The sequence below is a fragment of the Tursiops truncatus genome, chromosome 1 (genome assembly GCF_011762595.2).
Source record: "Tursiops truncatus isolate mTurTru1 chromosome 1, mTurTru1.mat.Y, whole genome shotgun sequence".
Lineage (NCBI taxonomy): Eukaryota > Metazoa > Chordata > Mammalia > Artiodactyla > Delphinidae > Tursiops > Tursiops truncatus.
The window spans coordinates 18,527,885-18,544,080 of NC_047034.1; the positions used below are offsets into that span (position 1 = coordinate 18,527,885).

The 16,196-nt window shown below is 36.4% G+C and overlaps 1 protein-coding gene across 8 annotated transcripts in view; it reads left to right on the top strand.

Annotated features, from left to right (window-relative positions):
- MARK1 (microtubule affinity regulating kinase 1) overlaps positions 1-16,196 on the top strand; it is a 144,780-nt gene that overhangs the window by 65,108 nt on the left and 63,476 nt on the right. For all 8 annotated transcript variants that reach the window (XM_073800500.1, XM_073800494.1, XM_073800502.1 and 5 more), the window contains exons 2-3: positions 13,585-13,788; positions 15,064-15,117. In XM_073800500.1, the coding sequence (XP_073656601.1) occupies positions 13,585-13,788; positions 15,064-15,117 (258 nt within the window). The remainder of the gene's footprint in view (positions 1-13,584; positions 13,789-15,063; positions 15,118-16,196) is intronic.

Genomic DNA, 16,196 nt, shown 5'->3' on the forward strand with positions numbered 1-16,196 from the left:
GTAATATTTTTCTTGTATAGTTAACTTTGCCTTCTTAGGTCATATACCTAAATGACCGTAATGATAATTCTTTAATGTTACTGAGTGATAGTGGTGAAGATTTTCTTTAGGTTTCTTGGATCTCTGTATAGTAGAGGCAGACCTCAGAGATGTTCGGTTCCAGACCACCGCAGTAAAATGAGCACATGAAGATTTTGGTTTCCCACTATATATAAAGTTATGTTTACACTACACTGTAGTCTGTTAAGTGTGCAATGGCATTATGTCTTTTAAAAAAAAAAAAAACAACGAACATAGCTTATTTATTTATTTTGATTTTTTTTTTAACATCGTTGTTGGAGTATAATTGCTTTACAATGGGCTGTTAGTTTCTGCTGTACAACAAAGTGAATCAGCTATACATATATATATATATCCCCATATCTCCTCACTCTTGCGTCTCCCTCCCACCCTCCCTATCCCACCCCTCTAGATAGACACAAAGCACTCAGCTGATCTCCCTGTACTATGTGGCTGCTTCTCACTAGCTATCTGTTTTCCATTTGGTAGTGTATATATGTCCATGCCACTCTCTCACTTCGTCCCAGCTTACCCTTTCCCCTCCCCGTGTCCTCAAGTCCATTCTCTGCGTCTGTGTCTTTATTCCTGTCCTGCCCCTAGGTTCTTCTGAACCTCTTCTTTTTTTTTTTTTTTTTTTTTTAGATTCAATGTATATGTGTTAGCATATGGTATTTGTTTTGCTCTTTCTGACGTACTTCACTCTGTATGACAGTCTCTAGGTCCATCCACCTCACTAAAAATAACTCAATCTCATTTTTTTTATGGCTGAGAAATATTCCATTGTATATATGTGTCACATCTTCTTTATCCGTTCATCTGTCGATGGACACTTAGGTTGCTTCCATGTCCTGGCTATTATAAATAGAGCTGCAATGAACACTGTGGTACATGACTCTTTTTGAATTATGGTTTTCTCAGGGTATATGCCCAGTAGTGGGATTGCTGGGTCATATGGTAGGGAACATCCATACTGTTCTCCATAGTGGCTGTATCAATTTACATTCTCACCAACAGTGCAAGAGGGTTCCCTTGTCTCCACACCCTCTCCAGCATTTATTGTTTGTAGACTTTCTGATGATTGCCATTCTGACTGGTGTGAGGTGTTACCTCATTGTAGTTTTGATTTGCATTTCTCTAATGATTAGTGATGTTCAGCATCCTTTCATGTGTTTGTTGGCAATCTGTATATCTTCTTTGGAGAAATGTCTATTTAGGTCTTCTGCCCATTTTTGGATTGGGTTGTTTGTTTTTTTGATATTGAGCGGCACGAGCTGCTTGTATATTTTGGAGATTAATCCTTTGCCAATTGCTTCATTTGCAAATATTTTCTCGAATTCTGAGAGTTGTCTTTTCATCTTGTTTATGGTTTCCTTTGCTGTGCAAAACGTTTTAAGTTTCATTAGGTCCCATTTGTTTATTTTTGTTTTTATTTCCATTTCTTTAGGAGGTGGGTCAAAAAGGATCTTGCTGTGATTTATGTCATAGAGTGTTCTGCCTATGTTTTCCTCTACGAGTTTTATAGTGTCTGGCCTTACATTTAGGTCTTTAATCCATTTTGAGTTTATTTTTGTGTATGGTGTTGCTGAGTGTTCTAATTTCATTCTTTTACACGTAGCTGTCCAGTTTTCCCAGCACCACTTATTGAAGAGGCTGTCTTTTCTTTACTGTATACTCTTGTCTCCTTTATCAAAGATAAGGTGACCTTATGTGTGTGGGTTTATTTCTGGGCTTTCTGTCCTGTTCCATTGAGCTGTATTTCTGTTTTTGTGCCAGTACCATACTGTCTTGATTACTGTAGCTTTGTAGTATAGTCTGAAATCCATGAGCCTGATGACTCCAGCTCCATTTTTCTTTCTCAAGATTGTTTTGGCTATTTGGGGTCTTTTGTATTTGCATACAAATTGTGCAAATTTTTGTTCTAGTTCTGTGAAAAATGCTGTTGGTAGTTTGATAGGGATTGCATTGAATCTGTAGATTGCTTTGGGTATTACAGTCATTTACATGACGTTGATTCTTCCAATCCAAGAACATAGTATATCTCTCCATCTGTATGTATCCTCTTTAATATCTTTCATCAGTGTCTTATAGTTTTCTGCATACAGGTCTTTTGTCTCCTTAAGTAGGTTTATTCCTAGGTATTTTGTTCTTTTTGTTGCAATGGTAAATGAGAGTATTTCCGTAATTTCTCTTTCAGATTTTTCATCATTAGTGTACAGGAATGCAAGAGATTTCTGTGTGTTAATTTTGTATCCTGCTACTGAAACAAATTCATTGATTAGCTCTAGTAGTTTTCTGGTAGCATCTTTAGGATTCTCTATGTATACTATCAGGTCATCTACAGACAGTGACAGTTTTACTACTTCTTTTCTGATTTGGATTCCTTTTATTTGTTTTTCTTCTCTGATTGCTGTGGCTAAAACTTCCAAAACTATTATGAATAATAGTGTTGAGAGTGGACAGCCTTGTCTTGTTCCTGATCTTAGTGGAAATGGTTTCAGTTTTTCACCATTGAGAATGATGTTGGCTGTGGGTTTGTCATATATGGCCTTTATTACGTTGAGGTAAGTTCCCTCTATGCCTACTTTCTGCAGGGTTTTTATCATAAATGGGTACTGAATTTTGTCAGAAGCTTTTTCTGCATCTATTGAGATGATCGTATGGTTTTTCTCCTTCAATTTGTTAATATGGTTTATCACATTGATTGATTTGTGTATATTGAAGAATCCATGCATTCCTGGGATAAACCTCACTTGATCATGGTGTATGATCCTTTTAAAGTGCTGTTGGATTCTGTTTGCTAGTATTTTGTTGAGGATTTTTGCATCTATGTTCAACAGTGATATTGGCCTGTAGTTTTCTTTCTTGGTGACATCTTTGTCTGGTTTGGGATCAGGGTGATGGTGGCCTTGTAGAATGAATTTGGGAGTGTTCTTCCCTCTGCTATATTTTGGAAGAGTTTGAGAATGATAGGTGTTAGCTCTTCTCTAAATGTTTGATAGTATTCACCTGTGAAGCCATCTGGTCCTGGGCTTTTGTTTGTTGGAAGATTTTTAATCACAGTCTCAATTTCAGTGCTTGTGATTGGTCTGTTTATCTTTTCTATTTCTTCCTGGTTCATTCTTGGAAGGTTGTACTTTTCTAAGAATTTTTCCATTTCTTCCAGGTTGTCCATTTTATTGGCATATAGTTGCTTGTAGTAATCTCTCATGATCCTTTGTATTTCTGCAGTGTCATTTGTTACTTCTCCTTTTCTTTTCTAATTCTGTTGATTTGAGTCTTCTGCCTTTTTTTCTGATGAGTCTGGCTAATGAGGTATGCCCATCAAGTGCTGTAGGCACACAGGGAAGAGAATCCACAGGGCTTCCGTTTTCAGTAAGTATTCTTTTTTCTGCTGTGTAAGTTTTTGACACTCATAAAACTACTCTTTTCACTGAAGTGCAACTCACCACTGCACTATTTAAAAAGAAATTTCACCTTGAACACTGAAATTGGGGAATGAAGGAGGCATTATCGTATGATAACATAATAAAGGAAGCATACCATTTGAGAGATTTTTTCTGACAATTAAACTCATTTATTGCCTGGTTCCTTATGAAGTAGGCATTAATCATTATTAATGATATTTTCATTTCAGTCATGCGTTTGTACAACATGTAGATATTCTTTAAGTTGTTCTTTGACAAGCCAAAGTTGTCAATATCTGTGTGCAGTTTTCCAGTAAGGTAATTAAATTTGATATGTAGAGCTTTAAAGATCTGGAAAAGGGTTCTTGACATGGAGTCTGTGAACTGTGTGCTTCAAGAAACCTGTAACCTACCTTAAATTAATAGTGTGTTCAGATCTTCCTTACCCTTATTGTGTTTTGAGTGAAATTCTTTAAACTATTGAGAGTGTTGTTAAAATCTCCAATTGTAGTTGTGGATTTGTCTATTTTTTCCCTTTTCTGTTTTTGTTTACTGAAACTCAGTTATTAGGCACATACATATTTAGGATTGTTATAGCTTCCTAATGAATTGACCCTTGTATCGTTATGAAATGTGTCTTTATTTTGTTAGTACTCCTTGTATTGAAGTTTATTTTGTCTGATATTATTATAGCTTTTCTAGCTCTCTTTTGCTTACTGTTTGCATTAGTATGTCTTTTTCCATAATTTTACTTTCAATCTATCTGTATATTCATACTTAAAGTATGTCTTTTAATTTAAAAATTCATTTAATCCTTTCTTTGAATTGAAATTTTTATTTACATTAAATATAATTTTTGATGTTTGCTGTCTTTAATTTTGCTCTTTTGTTTTTTTGTTATATCTGTTCTTGTTTTCGTTGGTGGTGTTCCTCTCTTTTTTTCTTTCTTGTCTACTTTTGAGTTAATCAGATATTTTCTAGTATTCTATTTTAATTCCTCTGTTGACTTACCAGTGCCTCTGTATCTTTTCCAGTGCATTTTCCCCCAGTGGTTGCTCTAGAGATTACAGAACGCACCCATATATTTTTGCAGTCTACGTAGGGTAGTATTGTACCAGTTCAGATAAAATGTTAGAATCTTATAAGAATCTTTTAATTCCCCTGACCTTTGTGCTTTTGTTTTGACATATATCTGCTTATGTTATAAAATTCACAGTATGGTGTTATACTTTTTTGCTTTAAATAGTCATATGTCTTTTAAAGAAATTAAGAGATGAAAAAATACATGCTGTTTTATATTTACCCACATATTTATCATTTCCAGAGCTCTTTTTTCCTTTCTGTAGATTCAGCTTACCATCTATGGTCACTTCCGTTTGGCTGGAAAAATTATCCTTAGCATTTTGTATAGCGTATGTCTTCTGGCAGCAAATTCTTTCAGTTCTTGTTCATCTAAAAATGTCTTTATTTTGTCTTTATTACATTTTTTATTGAAGTATAGTTGATTTACAATAGTTGCCTTCTTTTTTTTAAAGAATATTTTCACTGGGTAAAGGATATGGAGTTGCATTTGTTTTTTCTGCAGCACATCTAAAAACTTCCACTGTCACCTGAGCACCAGTTTTTCTAATAAGAAGTGAACTATCATTTGTATTGTCATTCCTTTGTATGTATTGTGTTGTTTTTCCCTGACTCCTTTTAGGGATTTTTTCCCCCTCTATACATGGTTTTTAGCAGTTTGACCGTAATGTACCTACTTTTGGTTTTCTTTGAATTTATCCGGCTTGGAGTTCACAGTTTGGGTGAATCATATGACCATTATTACATCAAGTAAGTTTTTCTCCCTCATTTCCTTCGTATTCTTTCTCTAGTACCCCATTTACAAATGTGTTAGTCTGTGTGATATTGACCCAGAGATCATAGGGGCACTTGCTTCATTTTTGTTTAATCTTCTCAGTTCTTTAGATTGGCTAATTATTCTTCTCAGTTCTTCAGACTGGCTAATTTTTATTCATTTGTCTTCAAGTTCACTGACCCTTTCTCCTTTGCAGTCTACTGTAAGCCTTTCCAGTGAATTGTTCTTTTTAGGTATTGTACTTTCAGCTCTAGAATTTCTATTTGCTTCTTTACTATAGTTTCCATTTCTCTGCTGATATTTTCCATCTGTTTGAATTTTCCAATCATATTTTCCTTTACTTTTAGAAATGTATGTATCATAACTGCTTTAAAGTTCTTGCCTGTTGTCCAACTTCTAGAACATCTTGGTGTGTATTTCTATTGACTGCTGTTTCTCTTGACAGTCTCATTCTTCTGTTCCATCGCGTATCTAGTAAGTTTTGGTTATACACTGGACATTGTTGATAATACTATACAGGACTCCGGATTTAGTTATCGTCCTCTAAAAAGTGTTGATTTGGCAGGAAGTTAATTTGGCTTAACTCAGACTTCAAATTTAGCCTTCCCTTCCCTACGGTGGGCAACAGCCAAATCTTTGTTATTTCCTTAACTTTCTAGCTGTCTCCTTCTGACATGTTCCTTGGAGTTTCTCTTGCTCACATTTGGTTTAGGGCTCAATAAAGAACATGTAGTTTATATAAAGATTTCAGAGTTTTATTCTTTGTGACTTTATTTTTGCCAGTTTCCTTTATCACTCTCCAGTCAATTTTTTTTTTAGCCCCCAGCTCCATCCTCTGACTCCTTTAGCCAGTAAGACTGTTGCTTTGTGCTTAAATTTCAGTCACTAGGAATAGGTGGGCCGGAGTTTGCCCCCAGGTAGAAACTGTAAAACTAAAAATTTCACCCTATTTGGTTCCCTTTTTACAAAGATCAGTCTCCCGTCAGTTTTTGCCTGCTTTTTGTGGCTCTTCCAGGCCACGAAACAATTGTTTTTAATATTTTGTCTAGAGATTGTATTTTTTCTGCTGATCGGTTAGTCAGATACAAACTATTTATCCAATATTGGAAGCATAATTTCCCTACTTTTTAAAAAATGACTTTGAGAAATAGAAATTTGGTTATTGGTTCTAAATTGTCATGGCCTGTAATGGTGCTATCAGCTGACCAAAGAGTAGTTGTGGTGTGCAAAAGCAGCATGTTCTAGAGTCCTGGGAAGTGAGCTGTGGCATCCCTAACTTCAGGTCTAATACATGATAAGACTTCTCAGGAACATTTGAATATTCAGTCACCCAGTAGATTCAGTGGCTGTTATAAAAGATCATGATTTACTTTGATGTTAGAGTAAGCTTTAATAAATTGATGTGGTTTTATAAAAATAAAACCATGATGCTAACCATAGCTGAGAATAATGAACCATATTTATTCACTGTTCAATAATTTGGAGAGAGTTTGTTTTCTTTCTCTTTTTAGTATCCCCCTCAGTCAGTATCGCCTTTTCAAGTGTGGCCAGAGGACATTCACAAAGGAGAAAATCTAAATCCATTTTGAAAATTAACAGGTTTTCTTATCCTCTGGTACATGTTTGCTCCTTCTTCATGGTTGGAAAATACCTATCCTCAACTTGAAAAAAATGTTCAAGGGATCAAGATGAATAGATTTTGGGGGAGTGTGTTTATGTGTACACACACACATGGGAAGAGACAACGTATAAATGTAATTTTATTTTTCAACTTAGATGTTTCAAAGAGAAAGATGAATGTGAAGTACTTATTTTTGCAAGGAATTACTTACAAATTAATATCTCCAGCCCAGACCTCTGTTGATTTCTAGACTCGTTCATTTCATTCAGGCCTCTTCTTAAATGTCATCTCATCAGAGACCACCCATGACCACCCTTACTTTCTAGTTCCTTACCCTCCCTGGTTTCTCTTTTTATACCATGAACCACTGGTTGGCATTTTATCTCTTTATTGGTTTGCATACGTATTACCCTTCTCTCTTCCTTTTACCTCTCCCTCTGCTAAAATGTAAACTTTATGAGGACCGGGACTTTTTATATTTAGATTTCTCTCGATTCTCTGGCACTGTAGGATATGCATATAGTAGGTCAAAGTAAATTTCTGTTGATTGAATGAGTGAGTAAACGAATCACTGAGTAGTGAGATGGGAGACATAGTTCAAAAAATAAGATGAAGCCAGAGGCTTTGGAGTTACTTTGATGACTTTCTGTTGACCCTGCATTCCCAAACTCCATTGTGAGTGCCCTGTGGGAGAGTGCTTCCTACTCACTTGTCGCTAATTCTGTGTCTGGGGAGAGGTAGTACTTGTCCTTTTTAATATCTGATTTGACAATCATTGATGGATAGTGAAAATAATAAAAAGAAATAAACCTTATCCAAGCGGGTGATGCAACATGTGGAAAAATATCTTCCTTGCCTAGGAAAATACCTAAGTGTAATACATCCTTGTGGGAGGATCTGAGTTTAGCAATTAAAATTGGGACCTAATTTCAAGGTATATTTACCTATGGCCTGAATACAGTGAGCAAAATTGTGGAAGTTTAGATGCTGATTGACTTCTAAGGTGCCTGTTTTGCTTTGATTTTGTAAGCCACATTCAGTTTGCCCTGAACTTTGTAATCTCCAGGCTACTTTCCGGTTTTAACAACAAAGTCAGAAAAGTTTAGTCAATTAAAAAGCTGCACCCAAAATAAAAAGTTTTCCTTTGGGCTTCCCTGGTGGCGCAGTGGTTGAGAGTCTGCCTGCCGATGCAGGGGACACGGGTTCGTGCCCCGGTCCGGGAAGATCCCACATGCCGCGGAGCAGCTGGGCCCATGAGCCGTGGCCGCTGAGCCTGCACATCCGGAGCCTGTGCTCCGCAACGGGAGACACCACAACAGTAAGAGGCCCGCGTACTGCAAAAAAAAAAAAAAAAAAAGTTTTCCTTTTACTTGCACTTAGAGCATAACCATCTCATTTTTCAAAAATAGGACAACCTTCTCTATTTCCTCAGAATTCCAGCTATTTGGCTAACTCTACTCACTATGTAGTTTAAATGAAATGAATGCCAGTTTTCTTTTTGATGTGTTACTAGTGTGGTCAATATTATTCCTGGGAGTTGGTAACTTTCTAGATGACCATTACGCTAGCAATGTTAGGAATAGCATACAATATGTCCAGTAGTTTTTTGTTTGCTTTTGCTTTTGAGATTTTTTATCCAGAGAAAAGGACATGGAGGTAGAAGCTCCATAAGGATCACAACCCACCCCAACATACACATATATGCACTTTAATTGATACTTATGTAGAACCTGGCATTAACTAGAAGGGTCCGGGTCTAATGGTACATAACCTCTCTGAGCCACTACTTTCCCTATCTCTAAAACAGGTCATCAGGGACTTCCCTGGTGGCACAGTGGTTAGAAATCTGCCTGCCAGTGCAGGGGACAAGGGTTCGATCCCTGGTCCAGGAAGATCCCACATGCCATGGAGCAACTGAGCCCGCGTGCCACAACTACTGAAGCCCGCACGCCTAGGGCCTGTGCTCCGCAACAAGAGAAGCCACCGCAATGAGAAGCCCACGCACCACAATAAAGAGTAGCCCCCGCTCGCCACAACAAGAGAAAAGCCTGCGTGCAGCAACAAAGACCCAACGCAGCCAAAAATAAATTAATTAATTAAATAAATAAAACAGGTCATCATGGTATGCTTCTTGACAGAGCCGTTGTGAAGATTAGAAGAGGTAATGCATGTAAAACATCTAATACAGCTCTTAGCACACAGTAAGCTCTTAGCACACAGTAACCCTTCAGTAATTGATAGCTTTTTTTTTTTTTTTACCATTTTCCCTCTGGATAACTAGGGTATTGCCATTCTCATTTAGCAAAAAATTATGAAAATGGAAATCCTAGTCCCAGCTAGATTTTCTTTTGATCTAAACAGTTGTTTGATTCAGGCAAAAGAGAAGAACTACCTAGAAAGAAATTGGGTTGTGAGATAGAGATGTGGCTTATCTTTAATGGTTTCTCTTTTTATCGTTTATTTGTTATTTGATTCATTCATGCATTCACTTATTCATTCATTACCTATTAGTAAGCAGGCTGCACCTGCTCTTGCCTTTTAAATCTGACTCTGTGTGGTCAAATGTACAGGGCTTTATATCTGTAACTTAAACAGTTTGAATTCCAATAGTATTCAGTTGGACATCTGAATTTTCAAGATGTAGCCCTTTGAAAAGATGTCCCATATAATGTACCATTTTATTAGGTACGTTTCTTCTTTGAATTTACAAAGTATGATCTCACCTTGGGATTTTTCTATTTATTCATTTCACTGTCTGGATTGCTCTTCCCCTGTTTATCTAGCTCCTTTCATCTTTCAGGTCCAGCTCAAACATCATTTATTCCATGTACTCTATCTTAGGTATCACTCACCCCAACTCCCTCCATAGTCATTCCTGTCACATCATCTCATTTTATTTCCTTTTTGCCCCCTATTACCAAGTATAGTTATTTTATTTTGGCTATTTGCATAGTCTTGTTTTCTTTCACTAGAATATAAGTTTCATGCTTCAGGATTTTTTCCATCTACGAGTAGACTTCCAAAACTTTCTTTTCTATTTGACTTAGCCTGAGTTGTTTTCTGTTGCTTGCAGACAAGAAACCTGACTGATACTCGTACCAGGAGTGGTTGCAGGCAACAAACACTCAGAGAAATAGCAGAAATTTGGGATTAGTGTTCTGGTCTAGGAAACGGGGTATTTTTGTTTATTTGTTTAGTGTAGTTTTAATTAACAAACACTTACATGGTTCTTATTACATACTATTTACACCTTTACAGAAATTATTTTATCTGATCCTCAGAATGACTATGAGGTAAGCTTTATTATTAGCTGCCTCTTACAGATTAGGAAACAGGCACATAAAGGTTAAACAACTTGCCCAAGGATGCACGGCTAGTGAGTAGCTATTTCATTTCAGTTGGTATTGAAGGCAGGGAAAATTCTAGTATTATTCAGGAACTGAAGTCTGGTAATCCATGGGATGCAGCTTTGAAGAACTAATGGAACCATTACCTATAATTACTTTGAATATGCTGTGTACTCAGGGCCAGCTTTAGGGTCATGTTGCCACTGCTGCAGAAAAATGAAGGAGTTCAGTGTCTACTGGATTGAGTGGACAACTTGAAGAAAGAAAATACAAGATCTGAATTTGTATTTTCAGCTAAAGATGCAGACTAAAACTTACAGATATTATATAATTGAGCTCACATAATTTCTTACATCTGTCAGCCTTAGGGCTGAGATAGTTCTTATTAACACTATAAATTCAGCCCATGAACATTAAACATTTAAAAATTAAACATTTTTTCCAGGTTTCCTATTTGAGAAAGAATCTATTGATCAGGAAGGGGTGAGATCAGTTATCCCAAATTACCCTTCACAAAGTTTCTTCAAGGAAAGATTCTGCTCCTGAGTGGTACTGTGGCAGTCCAAAGGAAAGATGACGGTTTGAGGGGAGGAATATTTGTTTGGGTGGGTGTTTTATAATTAGAATCATATAATATAAAACATGTGCTATATATTCTACTTTAATTTCTAATTTAAGACTCATATAAATGCATTCTGTGTAAGTTGATTGGCTCTTAAAATGGTCATGCTTAATGTTGAAAGTTAGGAAATCATATATATATATATATATATATATATATATATATATATATATATTTTTTTTTTTTTTTTTTTGTGGTACGCGGGCCTCTCACTGTTGTGGCGTCTCCCGTTGCGGAGCACAGGCTCCGGACACGCAGGCTCAGCGGCCATGGCTCACGGGCCCAGCCGCTCCGCGGCACGTGGGATCATCCCAGACCGGGGCACGAACCTGTGTCCCCTGCATCGGCAGGCAGACCCTCAACCACTGCGCCACCAGGGAAGCCCCACTCTGAACTCATTCTGTTGGCCAAAGCAAATCACATGACTGGATGCCCAAAGAGTGAGAACCATACCCTGTCCTCAGTGGGAGAACATTGGAAAGTTACCTGGCAAAGGTTGCGAAAATTTGGAGCTAATAATTCAGTCTGTCATAGTTTGGTTTATTTGAGGATATGCTCTGCATCCAGCATTGGGAGCTGGGTTACCTGCTGTTACACGCATCAAAGACCTGGACAGCAGGAAATCATCATTCCTCAGAAGTCATTCTGAGTATAGGTGTCAGGAGCACAAGGACCCTAAATTTCTTCAACTTAGTATGTATTTAGTGTCTTTTTTGTGCCTAACACCATATTAACTTCTGGGGCTTAAGGAGCTTTAGGTCTAACAGTGAAAACAGACCATGGACAGGACTTGAAAGGTGGTGTGATAGTTCAGTAACAGAAGTTTTTACTAGATATAAAGATAGCAACAGAAGAGAGGGATAATCAACTCTGCTTTATGAAAAGGCATAGAAAGCTTTGTTGAGAAGGAGATTAGATTTTGAGTGTTAGACAAATCCACAGTCCTTACAGAACAAGTTCAGGTAGAGAAGTATTTTTTGTAGGAAATATTATAGCAATCTGTTAACTGTTAGAAATTGATTATAGTTAAAATCTCTTGTTTATGCTCGGATAATAGAAAAGTCTCTGAGAGCCAATGAATAACTTTGTATTTACCACCTTCTTGCATTATTTACTGCAGTAGTTTTCAAACTTTGGCCTGCATCAGAATCACCTGGAGGACTTGTTAAAACACTGATTGCTGGATTCCACTGCCAGAGTTTCTTATTCAGTAGGTGTGGAATAGGGTCAGGGAATTTGCATTTCTAACATGTTCCCAGATGATGCTGATGGTAGTGGTCCAGGGACAACACTTAGAGAACTATTGATTTATTGAATCTTTCCTATGTATCTGGCACTCTGCAATGTGGTGAGTATATAAAGGTAAAAAGAAAACGTCCCTGCCCTCAGATTGCTCGTGGTAGGGTGGCTGGGACAAAGAAGTGAATGTGTAATGACAGTGCAGTGGAATGGACGCTGAGATCCATGGAAGTACAGTTTGCTGTGGAAATACACCAGAAGGACACTAACTCAGACTGAGGCTGCAGGCTGCAAGTGTGTGTAAAACACAAAAAATCCTTTAACCCTGAGCTGAGTTTTTAAAAAAATCAGAAAGTAATAACAAGTAGAGAAACGACCGTGAGTCATGCTTTGCGTGAGGTTCGTAAATGGAGTCGTCTTCGAAGTTGCCTTTAAGAAATTTCTGATCAGAATTTTTTAGACAAGCTTTTGGTGGTGTAGATGGGACCATGTATGTCTGAATTAGTTACTTTGCAAATAAAAATTATCCCCTTTTGCTAATTTGTTCTACTCATCTTCAGCTATTGTTAAGATGCCAGTTAGATAAAGATGTTACATTCTATGTTTTCACAAAAAGAGAGAGAAATTTTATTTATGTCAGAATGCAGACAAAACTAGACAAGAGCAGGAACAATCAGAGCTGGGGAAACAGGGTTCCTTAGGCAGCTTTACCTGGGACTTGAGGTGCTGAGCCTGCAGGGGAACACAGTCAGCTACTCAATGCGATTGTGGGCTAGCGTGAGACTAGGAGACAAAGTGACATCTCTGCCTTGAGAAGGGCACTGAAGAGGAATGCAGTGGATGTTAGGTACTGGATTCAGGCCGGGCTGTAGATAGCTCCTGCTTGGGCATGGTGAGGTGGTGAGGGGACTGGGCAGGAATTGATTAGAGGTGTACCTACAGTGGGAAGCTGCTAGGTCAGCTGGCCAAGTTATATGCCCAGCAAATGAAAGAGTGAACCTGACAAGTACTTGGGCTGGTTTAGAGAAACAGAGCCATACTCAGGAGGTTGTTTGCCTTGGCATTGAAGACGTTCTGCCATTTTAGTGAAGCAATCTTGGATTGTGTTGTCCTCTCAACCCACAGGGGTAACACCCTTTCAGGAGTAATGGTCTTTGGGGCTCCTGGCTATCTAACCAGTTGTATTTGTTTTAAATCAAAAGCATATACCTAAAGCTATGCAGAACATTTCATTTTAAATGGTTATATTCCCACTGGCAAAGGGAGCTAAAGTCAAGTAGAAATTATGAACAGAATGCTCAAAATGTTTTTAAATCGTGTAGTACAATCTGTTTTCATTGGAGATGAATTACTGATGAAAATTGTTTGTAGTTTTTTAAACGATCCTTTTATCATGTAGTTTAATTAACCGTGAAACCTTGTAACCTTTTCCTCAGCATACATCTGTGGATGGATATACTGAACCCCATATCCAGCCGACCAAATCAAGTAGCAGACAGAACATCCCTCGGTGTAGAAACTCCATTACGTCAGCAACAGACGAACAGCCTCACATTGGAAATTACCGTTTACAAAAAACAATAGGGAAGGGAAATTTTGCCAAAGTGAAATTGGCAAGACATGTTCTAACTAGTAGAGAGGTAAGTTTTCATGATTCCTTTCAATATTTACTTAGACCTCTCCAGAATCTAGTTACAAAAGCTTTCCTACAGCTGATTCTGGGAATAAGTACCAGTTGCAGTATGGTAAACACTGGGATATGTGTGAATGGAATGTATGTAGATAGAGTGATCTATACATGGCACAGAAGAATTGTCCTTATGTATTAGCATCTCATAAATCAGATGTGCTGCAGATGAGGTTTGCTCAGACTTCTGTCTTTCATTATATGGCTTCTGTAAAAATTTCTGATTTTTACCTGACCCCATGAACAGGGCTAGGATAACTTCTTCTTAATTACTGCTTAAGCTGCAGTGACTACAGGAGCAGAAAATGAGGTTGTACATGTGAAACTTATATAGTGTTATAAACCACTGTTACCTCAATAAAATTTTTTTTTAAATTACTGCTTGAGGTAAATTAGGTATAAATGTGTAGAAAGTCACCCACTAATTTTTATCTATTTAGAAACCACATTGAGCAAGTGTTATACAGATGTTTTTCTCAGATAATAAGAGAATCGGGTTTCTAAAATCCCATGTGTTTCAAATCAGATGTATTTATATAGCAAAATTTGTTTTTAAAATAATAATTAATATATTTAATAACATATAATAAAGACTAAAAATAGTTAAACATCTAACACTCTATATTATATAATGTTTACTGGATCCAGTTAGGACATTATGAAAAATCTGTCATAAAATGTTTTTGTTAAGTTTCCATTTTGTTCTATACATAATATTATTGTCACATACGGTTAAATTTAGTCCTCTCTGACCATTTTGACCCCAGGAGCTGTTGGGACACAGGCTGTATTAGACAGAGACTTAGAGGACATTTAAATCCATTCTGTTAGTTTGCTGTAAGGAAGTTAGGGTGTCCAATCTCTCTACCCACATAATACTTAACTCACTAAAAGTTTATAAGCCTCTCCCCTCTGAGAATTGTAACTTATCAAGATCATGAGTAAAAGACGAAGATACAGATGACTTTTGCTTTAAAAGGGGAAACCTGGAATGACTTTAACAAAGGTGTAATTTCACTGACTCAGAATCAAATAGGTTAAAGACTTGGGTCAATAGAATATATTCTAAGGCTGCCTAATTATCAAAACTTTACCATCCAATTATGTGAACACCAAATACAGCTAAATTATATCTAGTTAGGGATGAAACAAAAGATGTTTTCCTTATAAATTTTATTCATTAAGATATGTATTCTCAAATATATTTTAATGATTCTCTTTTTTTTAGGTTGCTGTGAAAATAATAGACAAAACTCAGCTAAATCCTACCAGTCTACAAAAGGTATTTAATTATTTTAATAGTAAGTAATTAGAATACGAGTTTATTAATTAATATATGATACTCTGTAAAGTCAGTTATTCTAAACTTCCTGTTAGGTACAATACTACATTTCATCCATATATGAAGAAAAGATTTGATATAAAACATAATATTTACATTTAATAATATTTTAAAAATGTTTATCAAGTGTTTTTGAAAAATATCTGCTACTCAAATGCATGTACCATATCAGAGGAACTTATGTCTTTTAATTCAGTAAAATAAAATTTTTCATATCAAATACTTTGAAGTAGTAAGGATTCTGCTTCATTAAAAATCAACTCATGAGATACTGTTGTCCATAGGTGGGTTTCCTTTTATCGCTTCACTTGCTTTTCTTCCTTCTTTCACAAGAACTAGTCTTTCAACTAACTTACAATAAAAGATACGACCATTTCTTCAAAGGGTGAAAATATAAAGCAGAAGAGGGACCAAAAAAAGCAGTTAGGATGGGAATTGACCTGGTAAAGCCGTTTCATGTTGCTTCATTAGTTATTTATGTGGGAAAATTTTCTCAGATACACATACTAGTACTTTAAAAATGAAGCAGATATTTTAACATTTATGTCATATATGTTTGTATATAGCTCACTATATAATATTTATGTATAATATATATATAAAGTACATTATGATTTTAATTAGAATATAATGGGATCGTGGTCACATATGTAAGTGTGATGTAAATAACTCTGGATTTCTAAAACAGAATTTTATAAGAAAATTTTAGTGTAGTATGTTTAACTACACCTGCTGTGATTCTACCATTAAATTAAAAATTTGGGTCTGTGATATCAAAACTTTCCACTTGTCTCAGTGCCAGATAACTCAGTTTACTATTTTATATATTTCTACTTAGACATCTGTCTTTGTACTTAATGAGATTCCTTTTAAATTTGACAACCAATATAATTTTTCATAGCATTAGAATTTCTCATCTGTGAGAACATGAAAGGTTTGCTGGATTTTTTTTCTCTGAGTATGAGATAATATACTTTATTGGATGATTTTTGGGAGAAACTTCCAGCACCCATCTTTCA